At 36.4% G+C, this 25,860-nt stretch overlaps 1 protein-coding gene across 1 annotated transcript; it reads right to left on the bottom strand.

The window, feature by feature from the left end:
- Positions 1 to 566: 566 nt before the first annotated feature.
- LOC104511771 (E3 ubiquitin-protein ligase UBR1-like) lies at positions 567 to 23,913 on the bottom strand (the record flags this gene model as incomplete). Its single annotated transcript, XM_010154512.1, has 20 exons — positions 23,738 to 23,913; positions 21,544 to 21,622; positions 19,456 to 19,566; positions 13,706 to 13,836; positions 13,084 to 13,225; positions 11,456 to 11,518; positions 11,005 to 11,128; positions 8,898 to 9,005; positions 8,361 to 8,449; positions 7,474 to 7,572; positions 6,636 to 6,793; positions 5,904 to 6,003; positions 5,351 to 5,479; positions 4,370 to 4,550; positions 3,396 to 3,457; positions 3,089 to 3,199; positions 2,069 to 2,134; positions 1,793 to 1,894; positions 1,104 to 1,167; positions 567 to 691 (listed from the first exon to the last, which is right to left on the bottom strand). Coding segments are annotated over exons 1-20 (2,220 nt in total), but the record flags the coding sequence as incomplete, so codon positions are not given.
- Between the last annotated feature and the right edge of the window lie 1,947 nt (positions 23,914 to 25,860).

Below are 25,860 nucleotides of genomic sequence, written 5' to 3'. Positions count from 1 at the left end.
CGGAGTTAAACCACGACAACTGCCAGCCCCGAAAATTTGCACAGGCTATAAAATCTAATCCATATCCCTCCCTTTTGCTTGAATTTTCAACAGTTGGAATAGAGTAGCAGGGAAACCTGTGCTTTTGAATAGACCTGTACAATACTTGACTTCCAATGGATCTGCAGAGGTTTAAGTTACCAAAATTACAGGGTTAAATTTACTGATGGTACACAGAGCAGAATGGAATCCAGCTGCATGGTCCCACAGGGCCAAGAGAAAATAATTTTAAAACTTTTCTTTTTGAATCTAGGAGAACTACAGCTGAATATTCCAAAAAATTCCACCTCTTCATCCAAAATTACAAGTCTTTTCAGATTAGACCATACTTGAATCCATGACATTTACCTTCACATCAGTGAAGTGGCTAAGCCCCTTTGTCATGCTATTTTGTAATCCTGAAACCAACATTTGAGCTTTATATCAGAAATAAAATGCTTCCATATAAAGATATGGAAACTAACGAATAAAGAGACATAAACCAAGAAAAAGTAAATTAAGGAAAAGGTAAATAAACCAGGACTCACATTTTCAGGCAAGGACTTGGTAATTGCACTGTGAGCCATTGGTTCAATACATAACAGATGGATGATTTCCCTCATGATAACATCTTCTTTTGTCACGTTACTCACTCCAGGCACATATCTTTCCCCTGCCAGAGTGAACCAAAAGGAGTAGAATGGCAAATATGACAGTTATAAAGCAATTTCGAATTTTGCACAGAGGTGATGCTATTGCTGGAGTATTTCATAGTCTAAGTTTGCATTCACCAGCAACCTATCCCAAATGCCTGAGAGGAAAAATGTTAGCCTTGCTTCTTAAAATGGGCTGAGATCGAGTTTTTCTTCATATTTTACTTTAATAGTCAGTTATGAACTTATCTAACAGCTTCTTTCCCTGTGCAACCCCTACTGCTTCCAGTTGATGAATATTTGTGTCACTGAACCATCTATTTAAATCAGGCATTCTCCAGTATCCTCGTCATGCCATCTATGTTAACGAAAGTCATCGAGCCTGTTTTGCAGACTGTAACAATCCATTACACAGAGAGAAATGAAACTTACCCACAACATAAATTAGAATCTGTAGCATCTCTTCTATTAACATGTTACATTGTTTGATTAAATCCTGCAAGAATCAGAGAAAACAGTTAAAAAAAAAAAACCCAAACCACACACACCACCACACACAGGCAGGAAAATCTGTCAAATGACACCGAGCTCAGCCTTCCAATACACTGCTTCGCTAAGCACTGCACTTTAAGAAGAAAACTTAAATTCTGACAAGCCAGAAACAAAAAGGGCCTGTGCTTGTAGAGAAGATACTATCCTGTAACTGAAGAGCGAGATTCACGTATGCCAGAAAAGGAACAACAGCTAAAAATGTATCCTAAATGAAGGGTTATATAAAAGTTCAAGCTTCAAGAACTAGTGCAACATCCAAGGAACTTCCAGTCAAACTAAGAACACATAATATGGCTTAAAAGACATAAATTTTATAGAAAAGTAATTCACATGGATTTTGGTAGATGCCTTATGAAATAAAGTTCAAAGACAGCAAAACCTGTTTATTAATTTTGAGTAAACCTCTACACATTCTAATACAAACTCATTTATCTAACCACTAGGTCCTGTGTAAACTGTCTTTTTGTGACCACACTAAAAGCCAGTCCTCAACAGTAGCTAGGTTTTCTTATTAATGTTCCATAACCTCAAAGCAAACAAATTAATCTCCAGACACACTTGCCACTTACCGGATCTTTGGTGGGCTTGATCTTTTTGAAAGCATCAGCAAGCTCGTATCTCTGCAGTATCAGCAGAAGGAACTGATTTGGGTCCATAAGAGATGCACCTACCTGTCCAAAACCAAAACTGATTTGAACATCAGTTTCTATTGCAGTTCTTCATTAATTATGAAAAAAACTCTTTTACCAAGATCTTCTTTTAAATCATACAAATTTAATTAAAATTAAAAGAGATTCCATGAAAATTTTTATGAGTCAAGCAAGCAATGATTCAGAACATCATACCTGGAGCATGATGATGTCTTTATCATACATCTCTTCTCTGCATTTAACGTCCTGATAGTAAAATACCTGAGAATAAGGAAAACAAAAATTAAGTAGAGAAGTAAGGTAAAGTAATGCACTATCAAATGCACATCAGTTAATGCTGGAGGCTTTTTTAACTGTACAGCATTTTTATTGAGTAAGGGAAAGCCTGTATTTCTTTCAAAACAAGTATGTACTTTGATGGAACTGAAAAAATGGTTTTTTCACCTATCCAGAGAAATTCTATGCTGTACTTCTTCACACCCCCTTCTAAGGCAACGGAATTCTAACAGCTGCCACTGATTAAAGTCAAAACAACCTCCTCCTCCTCCTCCAGTTCTCAGAAAGACAATTCTATGGAGGGCTATTGATATTTACTTTGATTTCACCAAAGGGTCCTGTGAAATGTAAAACCAGAAAACTTCTGCCATCAAAGGAAAAAAAAAAGGGGAGGGGGAGGGGGGCAAGCCATTCAGGCAAAATACAAGTACTTAAGGATTGACTCTTTCTTTTACCTTTACTCTTGCAACAAAAAAGCCCTCCAATATTCTAAAATGTTTGTTATGGCCAGTTATATGGCACTCAAAATTTTAGTAGGAGATTAAAATAGTTTAACTCTGGCACATAATGATTACCATAAACCAAGAGTTTCTTCTAATATTTTATAAGCAACAGTACTAACAGAACTTACGCAGTGATTTCTTTGTCAGATCTGAAAGTAGTTAACAGTAGGTGACAGTAACACTAACATCATTTCACAGAGTCAGAAACAGTAGTAAGAGATTAACATACTTGTCTAATATGGGGAGGCAAGACACTGATGAATTGGTTTTGCTTCCAGCTTCATCTAAATTCCCACCTAGCAACCTTTCTATTTAGTGTAGGATTGACTCCCATGGCCTCTTTCTACACTGGATGAAATCCCCACCGGAAGCATTACCAAGCAATACGTGCACACACTCTTAGGACCAACTCACTACTGAATATTGTAGGGAGTACCTGGCTTATCAGGGAGAGGCCATTCCTTCTCCACATCTCCGCAGAAACCTGAGCAACCAAGACAAGACATCGCAAAGGGTATTCTACTAGCAGCTCCACTTTAAATTCCTCCTGTGATTTAAAAAAAAAAAAGCATCAAGCAAGAGGAAGTCTGTCAGTGATTTGAAAAGTGCAAGTCCTAATGAAGAAGACACAACAACTGTAAAACAGCATGTTTGTCCTAAATTTATAGGATATAACAAGGCTTTTTCCTTCCCACACTCCAAGACACAAGAAGCACTGGGTGAGGGGAGTAGTAAAATCTTACAGGAGAAACAAACTCGTGCAATCTTGAGATGGCTCCAGTCTTGCTTAATCGTACATGAAGACCTATAAAATAAATAGGAAAACATTAGAAAATAAATCAAAATCAGTAAAGTTTCGCCTCCAACCCATTCTAACTGTTACCTAAATCATCTACAACTCAGAGAATTACAGGAAAAAACATCAAAGCTTATTTAGGAAAGACCTGTTGCCTTTTTTTTTTTTTAAAGACAGAAGATTACATTATCACAACAGTTCTTACCAGTCTTACAATCCATTATTTCATTAATAAATTGATTCATTAAATGAATTCATTAAAACCATTTATATGCTAAACAATATTAGCAACATTCTTAATTTCACATTTAAATCATGGCAGTAATAGAATTTCAAGACTACAAGGCTTAGATAGGATCTTGGTATCAAATGATGTGATAAAGAATCTACAGCTTAATAATAGCATATGATTTCATTTGTAATCTAGAGAAAGTGGCAGTCACCCACTGTTGTGGTCCTTTGTATTCTGACAGGAGACCTGTCCTGGAATGCTGCAAGCATATGTCTTTTAGGAGGAGCATTTTAACAGTATTAAGATATATGTGGCTGGAAAATAAATTCAAGATAAAGTAATAATCAACACTCATTTAGGCAAAACGGGTAGAAACAGAATGACACAAATTCAAACAGTCCAAAGAAAACTGAAGATGTCATTAAAACATGAAGTTTCCTTCTTGCCTGACTTTCTCTCTCTCCTGTATAAAAACTGTCCTCCAATCTCTATGGCAGATGTGAGTTTTTTGAGGAAAACTTCCCCTTAGCGGGGCATCTGGGGAACAGAGTTGCCTCATCATGAGAATGTCAGAATGTCAGAGAGTGACTGATCTATGAAGCACCTAATCTAAATGCTTTCTAAAATAAACAGAGCGATGGATGACAAATGTAATTCAAATAGCAATCAAAACAAACCACAACACCTACCAGCAAGGGTCCTAGACAGTGGTAAATGTATGCTGACAGGATCTGCAGATACTCTGTAAGGTCTGCTCTCCAGAGTATGGCCACACAAGTGAAACACTGTCTTTTCCCGTGAGCGGCTGTTTATGCTGCACCTCATCACAGCTTTATGACATTCTCTGTAGGCCCTGAGCAACAGCTCTTCCTAGATTTTAAAATAAATGCATAGCATAATATTTTTAAAAATCATACGTACACACTAAAATTCCTCACTTGCGTTTTCCGAAGGCAGAAACAATTTACTAAAACTCCACAATATAATTACTACTCTGCTTCTTAATACTGAAAAGTACTGGACTGGAGCAGTGGAGCATCCACTAAAGCTAACTGAGAATACGCTTCTGTTCAAAAAAGCTGCTCTGTCAAATGTTCGAAAATCTACATGCTTGTTTAAGCTGCAATATTTTAACATTTTGTACAGTTTGCACCCCAAATGGGATCAAGAAGCTCCTGAATTGCTGTAGTCTTCCTTTCTCTCCCTACTGAATAAAGAAAATACACTTTAAAATATCTTTAAGTTAACAAATTTTACAACTTCCTCCCTTCCCCCAGCACAGGGATGAGCTCCAGCACTGATTAAGACTATTTACAGTGCAATTACATAATTAATGCTAAGTTTCTGCAGTCCACTTTTGCAATTAAAAATCAACACTACGGGCTTCAAAGCCTTAAATCTCGACAGTGATGCCATGAACTAATTCTCAAAATCTTTATGAGAAGTATTTTCTCTTCATGATACTCTGTCAGGTAGAGGACCATATTCTTCAGAGATCCCTCCTCCGTGTCATACCACAGATTAATTCTTTCAGACTCCTTGTCAAGATCTGTATTGAACAATGGTGAGGGTTTGGTTTTTTTTTTTCTTTAAAGCTGCTATTTAAAAAACTCTCAGGAATATTCACAAAAGGCACACATGTAAGAACCCCAGACAGTTAATATACTTACGTCACAGGCGCACCACTCCTGGAACATGAGAAGAATGTTCTTGAGCTGCATCTGTATAGCAATAGCTGCTTCCCAGTCAGGGTCCACTTCAATGTGCTGACCAATCTGTCTTTTTATCTCCTCCATTCCCTGAATGGAGACGCCACAAAATACTCAAGCTATATCAGCGATCGCAGGCTTAAAACAACCCATGATCCCATAAGCAAATGGTAAAATATAGGTTGTTCAGCTACATGTAGCTAAAATTGATAAATATTACTTCTATAAAGTAAACATGACTTTTTTTCCCACCCAAGACTGGGACTGAAGAATTTACCAGCTTAATGGTATACTTATATACACAATATTTCTATGGACAAAAAGATTAGTGTATTTGGGTTTTGTGGCGTTTTTGTTATATTTTCTTCTCCCCATCCCACAAGGGAGAGGAGTGAGCGAGTGGCTGTGTGGTGCTTAGCTGCTGGCTGGGCCTAACCACGACAATGAGCAAGCAGAAGTGCTGTAATATCTTTGTACGAGCATATTAGAAAGAAACTGTTTAAATGTGTTGTACCTGCATGCACGTTAGAATCCTGAGGAAAGAAACAAATCCTTCTAAAAACCGCTCCCTCAGACGGTCTGTCCATAACGTAGGCTTGCTGACTAAGACATACCTGCCCCCAAAGAAAATATTATCATCTTTTGCTTGGATTTCTCTTCTGCTTATGCTTGTATTTAGTCTTCTTCGTATTAAAATAATCAACTGCATCATCATATCACCCTCCCCATCTCAAGCTCCTCTTAAAATTTCCACCATCCACCAATGACCAGTGTCAGTCACCCTCTCAGTTTCTTGGTGCAACTCCACCAATTGAAATGGACATATTCTTTAATTCCAGGGTATTTGGTGTGGTTTGCTTTTACATTATTCAGTTTATTAGTGTAATCTGGGACCTGTAAGAGTGGCAAATGCTACGAAGATTAGGATTACAAAGCCTTCCCAGAATGATAATGACTAGAAGGGCAAATCTTCCATACTGTTTTACAGTACATCTATTTCATTTATTAATGCAATTGCTATACGGACTGAAATCAGTGGAAATAGTCTTTATGGAATATTAACTTGGTATTTGAGAATTTTAAGTTTGCACTGAAAAAGAAAACAAAGTTTCCTGTGTGTTTTTTTGAGTGGTTTGGTTTGGGGTTTGTTTTTAAAGTAGTTTTATCATCAGATTCCTGAGTTGAAACACTTTATCCCACTGCTCATTTCCTAAGAATCGCTCAGGCTTGTCAGCTTTGCACTCACCTGAGGTCATATATTACTGCATATACCCGGTTCAGTTTGTCCTGACTGTAACCCTGGAAGCTGAACTTGTCATTTTTGTCTAGGTACTCTGGAAGCACTTCTAGGAGTGTCTCTGTAATGGTGGTGATTACATTTTGCTCTTCAATAAGATGCCGGGCCTGCAAGAACGAAATTTAAATTTTTTCTTCCAATTTTTGTTGAAGAGAACTGTCAAAATAATCCTTCCTTTGAACCCAGCCTTTTTGATTAGCAATTATTTTAAGCATTTGTAAAGAGTCCAAGCTACAAAAACTCCCATGGTATTTATTATGTATGAACACAGTTTCCATCAACTTAGCAGGTTTATTCACTCTGACAGCTTCAGTGTAGCAGACGTGCTATTTTTGCTAGAAAGATCACACAGAAAATGACTTTTACATTAGTATTGCAAGCAAGAAACACAGAATTTAAAACTTACAGGTATACTTTTTAACGCCCCCAGGATTTAACATATCTGATACGCACACAAAGACATTTAACGATGTTTTTACCTCCTCCCCTCCAAGTTTTTAAAGCTACTTGAGAGGGTAAAAGTGAACAGCAAATGAACACAGAGAGTTAATGCAGAGAACAATGCTGCCTAAACCTTCTAATTATTTGCATTCCCTCTATCTTCTGTAATGAATTTTCACAGGAACTCAAGCTCCTGCTTTCATGTGGGCCTTAACAAATCTCAAATAATTTATTTTCAACTCAGCAATGCATAAAGACTTTGCCAAGTAGAGGAGTCAGGAAAGGTGGTGCTGCTAGCAACTCTCAAATTTATTTTACTTTTCCAGCAGAGATAGGCTGTACATACCAGAGTAGGTACGGTGAACATCTGAACTGAGAGTGCTGTCACTGAGAGAACCCTGTCATGATCGTCACTGATGTATTCTTTTTGCAATGCCTTGTAATACTAGGAAGAGAGAACATTGGGGGAATGAAGTAAATAAAACAATTGTTAATTAAAAATGTTTACTTTTTTATTTGCAAGAATTACATCTCCAAGTCCTTCTTCCTTTCTAGTAGCAGTTCAAATGACAAAAAAGGCACAACGTCCTTAATGCATCCAAGCAATTAAATATGTGCCCCTACTGCCTTAATACTGAAGGTAAGCAGTAATTTTACTGTTCTGACAGACTGAAGCCAAAATAATCTTTCTCCTACAACCAAATCTTCCTCAAGAAAAGAAATACAACACCTGGGAAAAAAAGTATTAGTAAAGACATTAACTTATAATAAAACAAGTCTTCCTCCTGCAGTGAGCTGCATGGATAGTCATTCAACAGCTGTCTATAAAAGATGTGCACAACAGGTAACAATCTTTGCTTGCTTTGTTTCAGTCCAGAGAAATCCATTAAGTGTCAGTCGCTTTTTCAGGATTAAAAAGTCTCACCCTAAACCAAAACACACTTGGTCTTATGTTTTGTGTACCTCTTAACTCTTGTACCTCATTTTTAAAAGGAAGAACTACAACTGAAAATGGTCTCTCTTCTATTCCAAAAGGTACATGGAATACTAACAATACTGCATTCAAAACGGGCACACATACCTATATGATTATAAGGAACAAACCAATGACATTGGAAGTAATACACTCCATAAAGGCTGAGCTAGCTGTTGAAGCTCTGCCTGTTGAAGGTTTGGGGGAAATTTTGCAAAGCCAATAAAAATTCATAGCATAAAAAACAAATAACCATTTACCTTCACAAATTCCACAGCAAAAAGTTTTTTGTATTCCATTTCCATGAAGAAACTACTGAAGATAAGTTCATGAAGAACCTTCCTTGCCCCTGGGAAGAGCCAATACAATGCACATCACCTTACTGTAGTATGATGCAACATTTTTGTGGAAAAGAGGAACAAATTATTAAACTATATTTTAAAATCACCAAAGTCCTTGAAATGGTTGTAAAGTATATTAACAATTTTTTTCCCCCTATTTTTAACATTTACCAGTATGTATCCAAAACACAGGGTAAGCATCAAATCACTCACAGTCAAGCTACATCTGTGAAAAGATCCTTCAAAATACATAAAGCAGGCAAAACTTAGGAGGCAAATACATACCCAAAATATCAATTCTCAGACATAAAAATGAAGGCTGTATCAAAAAATGTAACATAAAACATATAAAGAAATATAACTTCACCTGCATAGCACTTGTTTATTTTTACACATTGTTACACACAAGAAAAATTAATTTGCCTCTTTGGTTTATAGCAGCATGGGTACACAAACCTTTATGAAGTTTTGCATCCCATAGCATCAACTTGCTTATGAAGCACGGCTTTTCAGATCCAGCTTCTTCTTTGAGACATATCTGACAAAAGATCTGACGAAAGTCACCTATAGGGATAAGACTATTCATCAGTAAAAGAATGCTTTGATAATTCAATTATATGAATCAACAAAATGAGAATTAGAGAATTCTGTTCTTGAAACAAAAGAAAAAAAAGAAGGCACTCAGGTATGAATGATTCTTAACGATGGCTCTTCTCAGTGAAGATCCTCCCACATACTCTCCCCTTACTAATTTCTTCCTATTACTCTTACCTACTTTATTTTATAAATCCAGTGATGCAGAAGAGCGTTCTAAAATGCAGAGCAATTAGACAGCTCTGCAAGGCATATCCATAAGAATATTTCACTAAGTCAGTACAGAAATCCATAAGCTAGGCAAGTCTAAACTGGTCCCTCCAAGTCACTTTTGTACAATTTCAGAATACTGTATTTTCTTCCACCTATTAGTGAACAGTACTTGCCGAAGCAGTTGTGGGGATCAACATGTCAGAGTAACCCACGGATTACTAACATTAAGAAATGAGTTCTTACATAACTGATTTCAAAAGGAAAAGTGGAGTGTCATGAATGAAGTTCTTGACAACCTGTAAATAAATAGTATTGAAATGTTTCTTGATTCGTGGTTCCACCACTTGAAGCAAAACCAGGAAAAGAACAGGAATCGCCAGATCACCAAGAAGTTCCAGCTGAGTACAGAACATCAGGTTCTTAAAGTGCCTACATATATAATCCAGAAGAACAAGGGTGGGAATGTTAGACTTCAATCTTTGTGCTTGAAGACTCTCATGAAACATATTAAAGTATCAGTTAACCTCTAACAATTTCCTAACCCAAAATGCTACACCTAACATGGGAGACCCCTTTTCAGTTTTAGCTTCTCTCATCAACTAAACCAGCAATGCTTAAAAACCTAAAATTCTGGGGATTTGCTAGGGTACTGACACCAACTTGTCTATACTCAGAGTCAACAGCTGAATAATTAGCTGTCAGCTGGTGTTTTAAATAGTAATCTCATAAATTTGAAAATAATAAGAAAAATTATCTAGGAAGAAACAGGTGGATAAAAACCCAACTTTCACTAGAAACCTTGAAATAAACCATGCCCTAGTCAAAAACTTGTACTGATTAAAAGAACTAAGGAACACAGACCAACAAGAAAATACCATCAGTGAAATATATGCAAAGTCAAAAAAAAAGAAAGATAAAATTTGTAAAGTATTCTAAAGAATTATAAAAAGGTAGAATTCTGATATATATAGTTCAATGGAAAAACTGGAAAGCAAGTGTTCAGAACAAAAGGTAAAAAATTCACTTTATTGTCCAAGCTTAGAAAGGAGGCTAAAGCAGTCCAACAGATTTCCGTTATCCAGGAGGAGGAAAAGCAGTGTGTAGGGCTTAATCTATGCGTATCTGTACGGTGAAAAGGAAGTTTATAACGGCTTTAGTTTGGCAAAACACAGGTATGACAAAACCCAGTAACAGAAATCAAAACCAGATTGATTCAGAAGTCGTCTTTAAAACCATGAGCATCAAACATCAGAACAATGCTTAAAGGCTTAAAATAGACTTGCCACTACTGAACAGATTTTTAAATTAAGACTTCTTTTTTGTTTATTTTACTGACACTGTCTAATTAATCACAACTATCAAATCTGAAGTAGGAATTAATTCAAGCAGAGGATGTATGCTTTCAGTGATGCAGGTGTTCTGCAGCTTTCCACCAGCACTGAAGAGAGCAGCTTTTAAGCAAAGAAGTCACTGAAATAGGGCATGTGATGCTGAAACTGAGTATAATAAAACTTCTAGAGGAACTGAAAGAGTTCAAGCAGAGAGAGACATTTATTTTAGCAAGAAGGAACAGAAAAGTACCACTATTCATAACCATGCACCCATAATACCGTATTACTTGTTAACTTATTAGGAGGAATGTGAACCTATTTTAATAAGGGAATATCATATATAACACTGCTGAAGATATTTTTTGAGAAATTAGTCATTCAAACACTGACATGGCATGATCATAACAAAAATCAGTTACGCTTACTTGAATAGCTCATGAGTTTTTTCAGCCAAGAACCAAGGCGCAAGGCAAACTTCTGGTGAGCCATAACATCAGCATGCAGAACTTCCACATGAAGTGGTCGTTGAGACACGTTTTCAGAATGTCTCTAGGAGTCAGGGAAATATAAGTAGATGTAAAACAAAGAAAACATGAATTTTCATATTTGTCTTCACCATCCATTACTTCTCCCAAGCACATGTTAATGGCAAACCCTAACAAAAAAAGAAACTGGTTTGACATTTTATTTCTGTAGGTATTTATTTATACCACATATGGTGGGGTAAAATCAGTTTCAAAGAGTTCACAGACAGGTTACAAATGCATGGAAAGTACTAAGTTAAAGACTGTCCAGCAGACAAATAAGCCTTCATTAATAATGATGAGGTTGAACTGTTGGTTTGTTTTAAATGAGAAAAACATTTTCAGAAGTTACCTTGATTTCTTCTTTTGCTTCTTGACAAGAAGCATAATGCCCTGCCTTAACCGCTCTACGACCCTGTTTAAAGAAAATATTGAGCATGAGACCAATATAAAACTCAATCAAAATGTCACAAGCCTGAGCCTTACTATGCTTTCTATATGTAGAAGAAAAACAGAGATGATCATCACTCATGGTGCTTTCAGATATCTAGAAGCAAATCGTAATTAACATAATTATCTTTAGAAGAAAGCTATTTTAATTAAGTTAGCAACAGAACAACAAAGTAAAGTCTGGGTATCTTAACATTATTAGACAACAAAAATTCACATACAAATTGAAACAAATGAGAAGGATTTCTGCAGAATGCTTCAAATACAAACCACATCAACCTTCTTCCTAGAGCAAAGCACACTCATCCTGAACTGCTTTTCTACAATCTTACCTACTATTTCTTACTTCTGTATATGAAATAGCAGGGTATATTATAAGCCTGGGTTTGATAGGTATTTCAATAAGGCCAAGAACAGGCCCAGCTTAGGCCTCAAATCCCACTCAACGGAAATCATAGGTATGGGCTTCCAAAACAAGTTCTCTACACAGCAGAATTTCACACAGGAGAGCAAGTAGCTGTTGCTGTGGAACTGTTATAAATAAAACAATACAACCTAATCCTGTACTGTAGCAGGTGCTTTGTAAAAACGAAAAGTCTGATCAACTCTTGATCTAAAATTCAGGTTTCAATCAAAAGGAACCTTCATAATGGACGCCTTTAAATCTTACTCTATAACCATGCATGTATATACATATCGAACAAAACCTGCAACTGCAGAACAAGACTTGTAATGAAGTTACCTCAGAAAACAGAAACACAAAAAGAAAACACAGTTTTTACAGATTAAAAAGTATTCTAACATTAGTGAGATGTTTTGTAAGTAAATATACAACAAATACATACACAGCTATAGACAAAGTTGTTCTGTGTGCAAACACGTTAAGTTTTGTACATTTGTGAGGTAAAAAGATGGTTGCAATTAAGATAATTCAAACACTGATCATGCTTCACCTATCCCCTAGTGGGGGGGTGAGGGGGAAATTACATTACTAGTGTAAGGTCTTTATATGGGACAGTAGTTTGAAAAATGTAGTACTTAAATTGTTAGGTTCACCCACATTCCTTCATGGGTTCTTCCTGATTTCATTTGCTTAATTTGAAGTTTTAAGATTTTCTCATGAAGTCAGAGCCAGACGAGCACTAACCCTTCCAAAATGTAAGGTATACTGGTTAAATATAACTGAATATGCATACTGCTGACTGGCATATTTTTCAAATACCATTGAAATCAAACATTAATCTCAGCTGAGAAAAAAGTAAAGAAAATATGCCAAACATGGAAGGAGGAAGTTCAGATAAAGCAGCTCTTTCCTTTCTCACAAAACTGGGGTTTTGTCCCAAGGAGAAAAATTAATACAGTTTAAAAATGTTCTTGAAGCTAGTGTTGATTGACGGTGACTCTGCAACACGCCTTTCTCCATCCTCAAGCTCCAGCATCCCAGAAACAAAGGTCCTATGATCAAGAGACTATAGTAGCACGTAGCAATGATTAAAAAGTTACTTTCTCCCATATCCAGAATGCACTAACCTCTTTATCTATGGCAGTAGTATGCAACTGGGCTTCACCGAGTTCGCAGCCAAGTGCCCTTTGTAGGCTATAGATGACATGATCGTAAGAATGATGTTCATCATTGAAAAGGACACAGTAGTAGCTGTCTACCTTCTCTCTACTGGAGAAAAGCCAACATAACATCATACAGATAAAAATAAAGTTGTATATAGTGTCCTATCCAATACAAGCAACAGCTGACTTGATGGTTTGACTGAATTGTGAAATACAAGAAAAATCAAGCATGTTCTCCTTGTCAAAGACAGTCCCACCATCTGTACCAGAAAAAGTCACAGAAACCACATACGAAATACAAAAGAGTTTTTAAGTTATTTGATTATTCCATTATTATTTCCTCTCCCTGCTGTTTTATGATCCTATTTGTCTTTTTTACATGACACACCACAGCCTCTTTCCATTTTGATGGAGCAGTCAAGACTTTTTTCCATGAAGCGTCAAAAGCTTTACTCCATATAACTGAAGGTCAAAAATGCTACAGTGCCCTTTACATGGGTTTGGCAGCAATGTTTGCATGAATGCAAGAATATCACAGGCAAAAAGTTTCTAACACCTTGAAGACAAAGTTGGAAATACGCCCTACCTAATTGTGAGCTCTGGAGGCAGTTCCTTCTCTTCTTCCCATATAAGCATATCTACAATGTACTTTATCACAGAGGGAAACACCCTCCTAGAGTGCTCCATAATTTCTTCGTTCAACTGACATTCAGAATTCTGTAAGACAGAACATTAATAAGAAATTTTTAAAATGGGAAAGGGGTTGGCAGTATACCTTCTTACTATATTTGTTTCAGGACACTAGCCTTTTCATGACTTTCAAGCAATTCATCTCACCTAATTTCTTCTTTTCAAATTATTTCATCCTAAAGGCTCTCAGAAGTATTCCAACAGTTTCACCTCCCATTTTTTGCACATCCAGTTTTTAAACTAGGAATAGACTACAAGAGGCCTCACCAAATGTCTTAAGAAACTTCAGTGGTTTTAAACTTAACTTTATAAAAGCTGGTTAACAGCATTCTGTACACCTGAAGCTATTAAAAGTTTGCAGCCCAGACCAAAATTCTTCCCCTGAACCACTTGCTCTTCTGCGTGGGTATGCTGTCAAACATTTACGACACTCCTTGAACAGAATCATCTAAGGAAATTTAATCCTGCTCTTTTCAGTGATACCATCCCAGACCTAAAAATCATTCAAAATATCCCTATGAACTTACATTTTTTCCATCCACCCATATAATATGAGCTCATTAGCAAACTCTCTAACATCATATAACATTATTAATCCTTTCCATACACATTTAAGTGTGAGAGAAATTAATGTTATTAGCCAAGAAAATCATTACCAAACCTGCACTTGCCAACGAAGCAATCAATATTCAGGTACAAGGCACAGATACGTTGCAACGACGCTGTGTGAAAAGAGGATTACAACCCAAAGGTCCCCATGACCATTTCCACACACCAACTTCCTTTCAGCATAGGCATATACAAATGGTATATAACATTGGTTTTAATGTTAACAAAACTAAATCCAGTAATTTCATATACAAATACAACACAGTAACAGAGCCTGATAATTTCTATAGAGTATTTACACACAGTTTCCTGTAATTTTAGGATCACCCAAACTGTCTACAAAATCTGAATATGCATGTGTTCGCCAGGGTGAGAAAACATGAGAAACAAATATGTTCTCCAAGAATAAAGCTTTCCACATATGACTTTTAATCCCGAAGTACTAAGGGCACTCCTCTCCGCAATACACAACCTGACATAAATATAAAAGAATAGAGAGAGAGAGATGTGTTTAATATAGCCAAGAATCATGGTTTTGAAAAGTTCCTAAACCAACAATAGTCACATTTATCCACTTACGAAGCAGATTTCTTTAAAAAAACAAACAAAAAAGTAAAATAATGTTGTGTCCATATGATGAAACAGCTAAAAACGTAGTCAAAGAGATGGAAAAATGTTAACATGACCAATTGCTTCCAAAGCTCTGAACAACAGTTTTCTGACCTGACAAGCATTAGAAGAATAATTTGGAGTCATACAATCCAAAATATCTGCCAATGAAATCATGGTCTATAAATATCACTGTTTACACATACTTAATTTTGGATAAGCTTATGGTAGATCTTGGGTAATTAAGAACTTAAGTGTCTGGGTTAATTATTTTTTCTCCCAGACTGACAAAGATATTATGAAATTTGGAGCAGAATGAAAACAAAAATTGTAGTGTAAAAATAATCTCATTGTACTGAGTTGCAAATATTTTTTTTCCCCCCAGTATTTCTTAATTTGGCTTTTTAGGCATTAACGTATGTTCACCAAAAATGACAGAGCTGGAGGACAATGCAGAGCTGGGCACAGAGATACTCCAAACAAGAACCTTGCAGTAAAACATGCTGCTGCCCTTCAGTCTGCAGAAGAAATCCAAGGAAACCACATCAAAGGATTTATATACTACTAAAAATGGGGGATTACACCCATATAAATAGAAAAAAGTTCAGTGATGCAACGATACCTCCAATGCTATCCACATTAACAGAAGTCATTGTAAAACGAAATTAAAATTGAAAGGGTAAAAAGAAAACTGCCACAGTACTATGCCCAAAAATGTGTAATTATTTAAGCTTCAGATAAAGCTTCAAAAAAACAAAATTGTGGAAGGATGAACAAGGTATGTTCAGATATCAAAATTTAAAAATAACTAACTACCAAATTTTTTTTTAAAAAAACAAATGTGCCTGGGAAGTATTTTTACCTTCTCTCAGACACAAATTCTTAAAAAGTTATCTGGTTTTAAGGATACATTTAGGCAAGAAGGTGTTGATATTTCTAGCACAGTGAAGACATTAATTTGGAACCAGTAGGGAACAAATTATTCTAAAAGCCTGGAGTGGGTATTCTAAAACAAAGGATTGGGTTTTTTGAGCCCCATCTTACATATATACCAACAAGTTTTGTAAATACTGTTAAAAGTTTCACTTTTTAACTAAGGTTTAATTAGTATTTTTGTATGAATACTCTATTTTGCAATTCTCACCTTGTATTATCTCAGAAATGCTAAAATTCTGGTGCTTGTCTTTAATGTTGTAAATTGAAACCTGTCCTCTACTAAGGGCTTGTTTTTAAAAGGGGTCATTCTGTAGATCAAACTCTAAACTTAATCTACGTTTTAAAAATAGCAGCCGGTTCCTAAGCCCATTTTTACTACGTTCTGCATAGCAGACAAGCATACTGCAAATGTATCCCTCTTCTTATTCACTCCTACCTGACCAGAGGAAATACATAAACACCCCAGATATGCCCTCTGCACTTAGAGTAATCAGAGGAATACTCATCAGGATCATCCAGAAGAGCGCTTTTTGTTTGACAAGCATATGACAAACTTCTATACTATCAGAAAACATGTTGGAAAAGAAATATACAAGATGTCTGTTCCAAATGCCCTTTGGAACTCAATTCTTTTAATAAGCACTATACACTGGGAAAATCTCTACACTATAAACTGTCCTTGATTCTCTAAACAGAGAACAAACTATGAGGTAATCCAAACATCCATGAGCCTCTTCATCATAAAAAAAAAAAGAAATCCCTGTTGAATAAGCCTTTTATTAATAAAGATGGTCACGCAATGTAATCCATCAAATAGTTACATCTCGTATATATTAATATACTGATGCGTTTCATGATTATAGTGGTTTTATTTCTGCTCTTTTTCTAGAGAGTCTACATATACTGACTGCATAATAACTACGTATTATTGACAACAAAGAACTTAGTAACCACTTCTTTAAATAATAGTCTAATTATGTGCTTTCAATCATTCACAACTATCAGGTAGCACTCAGTGTAGGAGTACGTTCTGGTCTGTTTGCCAGCACAGCTTTGGACTTGCACAATTCCATGACAAATGTGATGATCAAACAAATGCACTGCAAACCAACCACAGACTTTATCAGAGCTTGGAAGAGAAATATTACTCAAAGAGGCATGGGGGGTTCATGGTTCCTGGTTTCCTTATCCACCCAGGTATGATCACAATTCTTAATGAAGTCTAAAACCAAGAGATACTGTGTTAGCTATCATTAATTATATGATCTATCCTTTAACCTTATCCCCATTGGATAAAAATGGTCTGAAGAATATTCTGAGCATCTTCTCTTTATCCCAACAGAAATAAAATGCTGCGGACTCTGAATGTGTGCAGTTTCCTCATAAGCTTTGTTTGAATATGGTTTTGAAAAAAAGCCTGCAAAATTTGGACCAAGTGGCTTTAACAAGAGTGAAACAGCCTTTTGGTAAACTGATAAAGGTGTTGGTGTTTTTCCTAACTTTCGGGTTTTTGATTATTTTATTGTTATGAAAAAGCTGTTCTAAGGGAAAGGGAGATAAAAACCGAATATGCTGTCATATATGCAAATACCAGATCCGTGAGATCAAAATCTATTATACCTTGCAGAGGAACAGGTTCCCCAGCAGAAAGTAAACATTTCATAAACTGTTTTAGAGACTCAGCTCAGAGTTTTTGGAACAAAAAAATACTATTATTCTCAAAAGTAAAGTGCTGCAACAACTGTTAGGCAGAGACCTAAATTTTAAAGCTGGGAGATTGATTCTAGACAAAATAGATTCTATTTGTTAAAGCTCTTAATGTGCCTCACAGGTCCATATTCACTGAGCTACTACCTGTGGGATTTTTTTGCAAGCCATCACAGCTGAAATCCATCATGCATGCTACTTATCATGCATGCTACTTATCATCTGTAAGACAAAGTGGTCACTTGAGGCATAAATAGTATCACTTATCTAGGAACAATAGGGATGCTTTGGGTGGAAACACTGAATTTCCAAGTGGAAGAACACTTAATTGTCAACCGAGACCTGAAGACTTTGTCCATTGCTAAATTCTCGTTGTGACATGATAAGGAACTCTCAGCGATCAGCAATCTCATACTAAGCATATCCAAAGGCAGCTTTGAAGCTGGTAGACACAGGAGTTGTCTACCTTTCCATATGTCTATCAATAGTGCCAGGAATCTAGCACTGCAAAAGAAGGGAGAAAAAAGAAAAAAAAACCACAAACACACCACCAAACAACAACTATTTTCCTTCAGAACACAAGGAAAGGAGCCTTCCCAAAGAGGAACTGTGCAAGTTTCTTGCTCTGGAAACTCCCATAGAACATGCTGGGAAAGGTATTAAACACATATGTAGTAACGGTGACAGCAGTAAAATTAACCATACTGTAGCTATTTGCAGACATTCTAACACTGAGAAAACAATTTGGGTCTTCTCACTACAGGTTTTTGTAAGTAATATGTGTATCAGATGGCTCAGTACTCAGGAATAAGTACTGCACAGCAGAACAGACCTCACAGAAGCAGAAGCAGGTGAACATCAGTGACAAGCTCCAAGTAGTAATCAGATGACCCCTTCTTGGAGCTTCAACTATTTTTATCTCTGAAATCCATTAGAATTCATGGAGTTTTTTAAGGATTATCAAGTGTCTTATTTTTCTGTAAGCCCAGTGCTCTTTATTCCCTTTCCATTTGATTTTTTGCCAGATCATAAAAAAACAGTACTTTTGCAACAAAACCAGGAGGAATTAGGGACATCTCTGCAATGATGAATGAATGGTAAGGTCTTTTGTCCTGATTAACTCAGAATATAGGACTCAGGGAAAAAAACAAACATTTTTACCCAAAGCAACTGATTTGCCTATAATCTCTTCAAGAACTACTTGTATTTTCAGTTACTATGCTGCTTTATGAGGTGCAATAAGCATGAGACATCCTAGCATACAAAGTTAGCTTTAAAGCATAGAGACTTATTTTAGTCATAGTGATAGATCACACACTGGAAATAACTGACCAAAACCAACTTGTTCAGTAATGCAGTAATGTGGAAAAGAGCAAATACTATTTACATCAAGTACTATATCTAAACATTTACTAACCACTAGGAAACAATTATTTTTAAGTAAGAACTGAGGAATACACACAGCAAAGAAAAAAGCAAGAAACCACAACTTTCATTCTGAATCAAGGACAGAAATGTCTTCTGAGACAAGAAATGCCTTCTCGGAAATGTCTTTTGAGAAGACAAATGCACAGGGCAGGTAAATGGGACCATTCCATTGCTTTTACCTTTGGAGACAAAGGATGTCCCATATATATGTTTGACCCCAACAAACACCCTGACCAAGGAAATCCTGATTCAGCTCAACTGGACCTGCTACATTAATTATTCCTGTATATGAAAGCATGTATATTGTAGAAGTTGTTGGGGTTTTTTAACGCAATATTTACTCCTTCAGTTCCTTACTTCTTTTGCAGAACCTGATGCTCCAGGCTCATGTTTAGTACACATCGGTCCAGCCTTCCATGCCTCTGCATCCCCACAGTCACAAAATCCGCCTCCAGTGGAGCTGTGCATCTGCAAAAAAAACCCCATGTATTTCAGCCATGAAATATGCAAATAAAAAGCAAGAGAAAAATAGCAATGTGCATTATTTAGTTCAAACACAAGGATAAATACCTGCTTAGAAAACACAAGAGTCCCTGCATAAACCAATGGACTTGCCACAACACATTTTTATTGTTTTACATAAAAGGAGACTTAGGGGTGGGGCGGTGGGGAAAGTGTGTTTATAGAAAAGGTGCTTAATGCTTTCTTTAAAAGTTACTTGGTGAAGCCTGAATAATCTCAACAAGAATATATGTATATTAAACAGACGTGCAGTAGTATGTCCACACAATCAGCATCCAAATACATTCCTGCAACTTTAACTTCGCATGACACTTTCAGAAAAGCGCAAATTCTGACCCTTCATTTTGGCAAATAGACAAAATGCAGGCAAAAATAATTGTATCCTTAGTACTCTCCAAATCCCCAATCCTAAAATAATTATAAAAACACTAAGTGACCCACTAAAAAGACATTAAAAATGTGTTATTTACTCGAAACGTTTTAAAATAGCCTGATCTAATTAGACATGCTTCGAGCAGGGGGTTGAACTAGGTGACCTCCTTAGGTCCCTTCCAACCTAAATTATCCTACGAATCTCTAAAGAGCATAATCTGTATCTTTTAGATTGTATCTTTAAAATGGAAATGCAGCAAATCTGCTCCCATCTGACTACCTACTTCCATGGCTGATGTTTTGCCCGAAGGAGTTACTGAAAAACAGGGGAAGGACAACGGCTTCTCAGTTTAGCTGTAGATCAAAACTGCTCTGTAATCATTACTGTCTATTTTGCCTGGGTTTCATCTTGCATCTATGTAAACGGTGTGCGTGTGCATGTGGGTGTATATGGCAGTCATATTTGCATTATCTACTTAGTTCTGTAGATCTTTGAATCGGTACCTATAACACATTCTCAGATCAGTATACATAGACCTATACAGAGGGGCAGAACACTCTGATTTAGTCCCAGTTAATGTGAGATCGTTAGGACCTTCTTCCAAACTGCCTCTCATTGAGATGTACCCACTTGAAGGGGATTTATGACCAACTGATAATACAAGTAAGACAAGTATCACAAACCGGAGTCATGTCAGTGAATACAACGAGTAACTGAAAATAAAAAAAAAATCTAACCCACTTTTTGATCACGAAAGATAATTAAGTTGACTATATAAAGTTTCTGAACATTTTCTTGTCTCTTCCAGAGTTGGGCCAGCTAGAAAAAAAATTTGCATTTAAGATATTGTTTTCCATTTCTGCTTCCAAGGCTGCTGAAATTACAGAATCCTCAGTGAAGAGGAGAAGCGAAAAAGAGGGCCTGGGAAGGAAACAGTAGGTGACAGTTTAGGCACTGAGTTAGCTAAGAATTAGTTAAAAGATCCTTCTTTAATTAAAAGCTCGGGAATCTCTCAAAAATAACAGATTTGGCTCAAAGAGAACCAAAAGGATATCAGGAAGAGATGGTCCAGTTCTAGAACAATCTCCTCAATTAAAAAAATTATGCTTAACATTTGTTTTAACTTTATCATTGTGCCCCAAGTGCAAAGTAGACTATGACAATCTAACAGAGCAACAGAGTGGAAATGTAGAGACTGCCATCAGCGACGTAAGTACTGGAGTAATGGCTCTGTCTACACACACTCATTCTAAATTTCTAAACAGTACTGACTGGGACTCAGGACAGGACTGCCATTTTCAGTCACAGATTTTTGATCTGACATACACTTCCGTAGTGCCTTGGGCTCTTGAATCGGAAAGTTACTGTTCTTCAAAGAGACTTTACATAGTTGGAAACATGAGAAAGATAATTAACTAATTGCTAAAACCATATTTTACATTTTTTTTTAAATAAACATCAGTAATGGTTTATATGTAATTTATTATATCCCCATTTTAAAATCTTCTCTAAAGCTACAAGTACAACTTCTTAACACAAGATTTTTCTACCTTGTACCGGTGGTTCTTGTGAATGCTATTCTGGAAGCAGTCCATGCAGAGTACACAAGTTGGATCAACTGCACAGTCTCTGCAACAAAAATAGTAACTGGCAAACCTTCTAACACACACACGAAATTTTCATGCACAAAAGAAAACATTGCTCTGAAAAATCAGGATTAACAAGAGATTCAAATTATAAAAACACCAACTACTCCACATCACAGAAGGAAGATGAAAGCCAGCCTTGTACCACTTGACCCATGTATTCAAACCTGTTACATCAGACTGTATCAGAAACATGCCTGATTTCCACTGTCAAAACTTGTTGTTAACCTATTTCTGATTTGGCTAAGAACAAGCAGCTATTAAAAACCATGATGACACTGAAGTAACCTTTATTATTGTTTTCAACAACTGTAGCCAGTTTCCTAATGAAATTTTGCTACACTTCTGCTAGGCTGTTATCTCTTAACTTTTTAAACAGTTAGTAGTTAAAATCTAAAGAGAATTCCTTTATGAAATGAGCCAAGGAATATATACTGTGAAATTTACTTTCAACAGTTTCAGTCATGCACTAAAATATCTGAAAATCCATAATTACACTCATGGGCAATCTAATTCCATTTTTTTCTATGCTTCACATACATATATGCTTTTTTATATTGCCTTTTTTCCCCTAAAACAAGGTCTTTAAATGCTGTTTCATTCTATGCAGAATGTGGATGACAGGTGTTTAATGACAACATATCAAGTTTTTTGGTTTATGCCATTGTTAAACATCTAGTTCAAGCCTCTTGTAATACAACTAAAATAGTATGGTAATTTGGAATGCAGAATTAATTTTCTTTCAAACCTTTAAATGATAATCATCGTAACAATAAGTTATTATAATAAATTAATGTTAATGAAGTAGTAAATCTACTGCAAGGTGAGTTAAAAGAAACAATAAGCCAGAAGTACCTGCTAGATTTGAATGCCCAATTCAAGATATTTATATTTCAATATTTCAGAATATCTGTTATTTTTAGCATTTTAGAAGCCTAAGGCAAACATATATTTAGCTTCAGCTGCAGTACTAAGTACAGTATTTTGCATATTTCTGCACATTTTTGCAAGACAAGGGCAAAAAATAAGAAAGAGACCACCACTGAAAAATAGACTTTTGTCATTTTGCCTGCTATCATGGGAAGAACTCACAGGGGTAGGCACAAGATTATTCCTGCTACAACAGCACTAAACTGCCTTAACCATCCCTTCCCTTCATACCATCCAGTGCTGCATTCTCCATATACTTTCTAGCAAACACATAAAGAATTCTTTAAAGACCATTCTCCTTTTGTTCACAACACTTATTCCTAGAAAAAGCTGTAAGTGATTGATTAAAACCTTACAGTGTAATGCACAAACATACTTTACAGAGAGCTTTTATTTTTCAAATTCCTAAATTCTAAGAGCTAGACTTTTTTAGCCATAATATTCTTCATCCCTAATAATGTTCTTTGGTATTTCTGATGAAATTTTCTGGGCTCTTAAACTGAAAACTACAACAAACTAGGACAATAGCATTCCATTAATACTAACAAATTGCCAGCACAGTTGCAATCTTTACATCGATCACAAGGACCTCTGGCTTTTTAATATTAATATATTATTATTCATATCAATATACTTGTACTAGTATGAATTAATAAAATACATCAACTCAGTGGGGTGCCATCTTTAATGGATAAGAAAAATTTCTCATCCTGGATTTCTCCAGGATGAGAAAGAAGGTGAACAAATGACCACTGGCCACACAGCTATTGCTTAAGCAAAGGACTGATGACGCTCAGAAATACTGGGTTCTGTTGCAGACTTTGAAAGGGTGAGTTCTATACAGGGCACAGGCTTTTATGCCTGTTCTCTCTCAATTCATTTATAGGTCCCATACGCATACCCTATCATCCAATCTTTTTAACCAATGGCTTTTAGTACCTTTACTGTGCTTTTCATTTCCTTCCCCATTTCTCTACCAGAGCCTGCTTTTCACATGCAGTTTTTCTCACTCTAAAGTGGTTTAAAACATGAAGCAAATGCCACTGTCAGTTAAGCAAAGACCTACTGTGACACAAGCAATAACTAGTTAGCAGCATGACTAATTATATTAAACCACTTTCCTGCATTATTTCACATGGGAACATTCACAACATACCTTTATTCTTACCTGCAAGAGTATGTTGTCTCCCCTCCTTTGAACACCTTCCCACAGAGCTGGGAGGTTCCACTCTGTTGTAGTTTCTCCAGAAATACATCTGGGTCTTCCCCAAACAAATAACATTCCAGGGGGTATAATATTGCTGCCTGGACCATTTCTTCTTGTTTCTCCAGCAAGGGGTCCATTTCAGCTGAGTAAATATTTGGCACATGTTTTGCCAAGCACTGTAAAAACGTAGCTTGGAAGTTGAATCTTTCATCACACCACTGCAAGAAAAGTACACCCATGGATAAGCACAAATGAAGAATTAAGTTTACGGAAAACAGAATTAAGCACTTCTGCGAATCCAGAATTCTTTTCTGCATCAGAAGTAAGTTCTGCGAGCAATAAAACCCAAGAAGGCATGGTTTCCCAAGAATTTCTCCGCTATTTGCCCATCAGTACCCACCACAGTAACCTCTGTTCTCTTGAAGCCTTCTACTGAAACACTCCCGAGGCAAGAGTTGGCACGCGCTATGCTACTATACCGCAACCCCCACGCTAATTAATTTTCAACTACATGCTTGCCAACAGGCCAGCCAATGCACAAATCTTGATGTCTGTTCAGCTGCTGACAAATGGAAAGGGCAGCAGCAGCAGAGGGTTTCCCTGTCTTAGCTGGGAAATAGGTTTGGGATTTATTCCTTAGCCTGCTGATAGTCACGAACGTATAGCAACTTATCGGTCTTGGAAATTGCTGCCCTTACTATAATCTTGTCAGAACTGGTCATCAAGGTTCAACAGTCACTGAGGGAGAAAGAAGCCCAAACTGTTTATATAAGCTCAATGTCCTTGTGAGAACATACTAAAACGCAATTTCATATTTATAAAACAATTAATAAAAGTACTTGTGTTTTGGCTTGAGATTCTTATTTTCTTAAATTAAGTCCCTAATTTCACTTGCAACTACACTAGTTCTCTGAACAGTTCTCTCCAACTGCTCTATTTCTGTCCTTCAAAGTCTAAAGGATTCCTTCTCTCACATTTTCCCATTATACTGAAATACTTTTGGGTTTCCCCATTGTAAATCAGGTAAGTTTACCCATCAAGGTTTCTAAAGACACCCTCCTTTCATACACAACCTTGACTTACATCCAAAAATTTATTTTTGCAAGAAAAAAAATATATGTAACTTCACAAATATTACTAAAGGGAACTTTCTCTACGCCAGCAAGCTGAGAATGAATAAAGCAATCACCAGAGTTCGGATTGAGAGAAGGCTCAGTGTAACAGACTATTCAGCTTCTTAAAAAGATGAAAGTGCACATCTTCTGTGAAAGGCAAAAAAATCCTGATTTCTGACCTGAAAAGAAACCTCCCTCAATTGAATCAATGGATTGCCCCCCAAAACTGAGGCAGATAAGGGATTAAATAATACATCTATAAGGCCCTCTAGTTTACTACCTAGATTAGAACAGTTCTTCAAAAAAAGAAATTAATCTGGAACACATGCATCCTGAAGTGCTGCAATCCCAGCACTCTGGAAGCCAGAGCTGCAAACCTCATGAAGAAATTGCATATTTGTCTTCTGAAGGACTCTATGTCTACCTAATCTAGACAAGCACAAAAAAATGCCTACCTACAAAATCTAAGCAGAAGAAATAGAAATGAGATACCAGGATGAAACAGCCTAGACTAATATTAATATCCATTACCCAGAAGTAGTCTGTTAAAGGGGATTTGTTCCACATTGTAGTCAACCTAAACATTTGCTTTATGGCTTTAATAAGACACACTACACTTCTCATATGTTTAGTTTTAACCTGAGGCTTTAACCGATATTTCGGCCATCAATCTTCCTCAGACATTAATCTCCCTTAACATTACCCTTGGGTGGTTCACTGCTTCATTGATCATGGTCATCCATGAACTTAAAGCATTCAACTCACCCTGAAATATCTGAAAGTGAGGATTCACCCATTAAGTGAAGGGAACCACGTATTTAAAAACCTATTACTTATTTAAAATCCAGTTCTAACAAGAATTCTAGATGAAGAACAGATTTATGACTTGAGCAGTAAGCACCACCGTGATCACCATATCAGTCATAAAAGTTTTAGCGTACACATTCATGTTATAGATATGCATTCTGT

This window comes from Eurypyga helias, unplaced genomic scaffold (assembly GCF_000690775.1).
Source record: "Eurypyga helias isolate BGI_N326 unplaced genomic scaffold, ASM69077v1 scaffold23886, whole genome shotgun sequence".
In the NCBI taxonomy this organism is placed as follows: Eukaryota; Metazoa; Chordata; class Aves; order Eurypygiformes; family Eurypygidae; genus Eurypyga; species Eurypyga helias.
The sequence above is the reverse complement of the archived record's forward strand: the minus strand, read 5'-3'. Positions and strand labels throughout refer to the sequence as shown.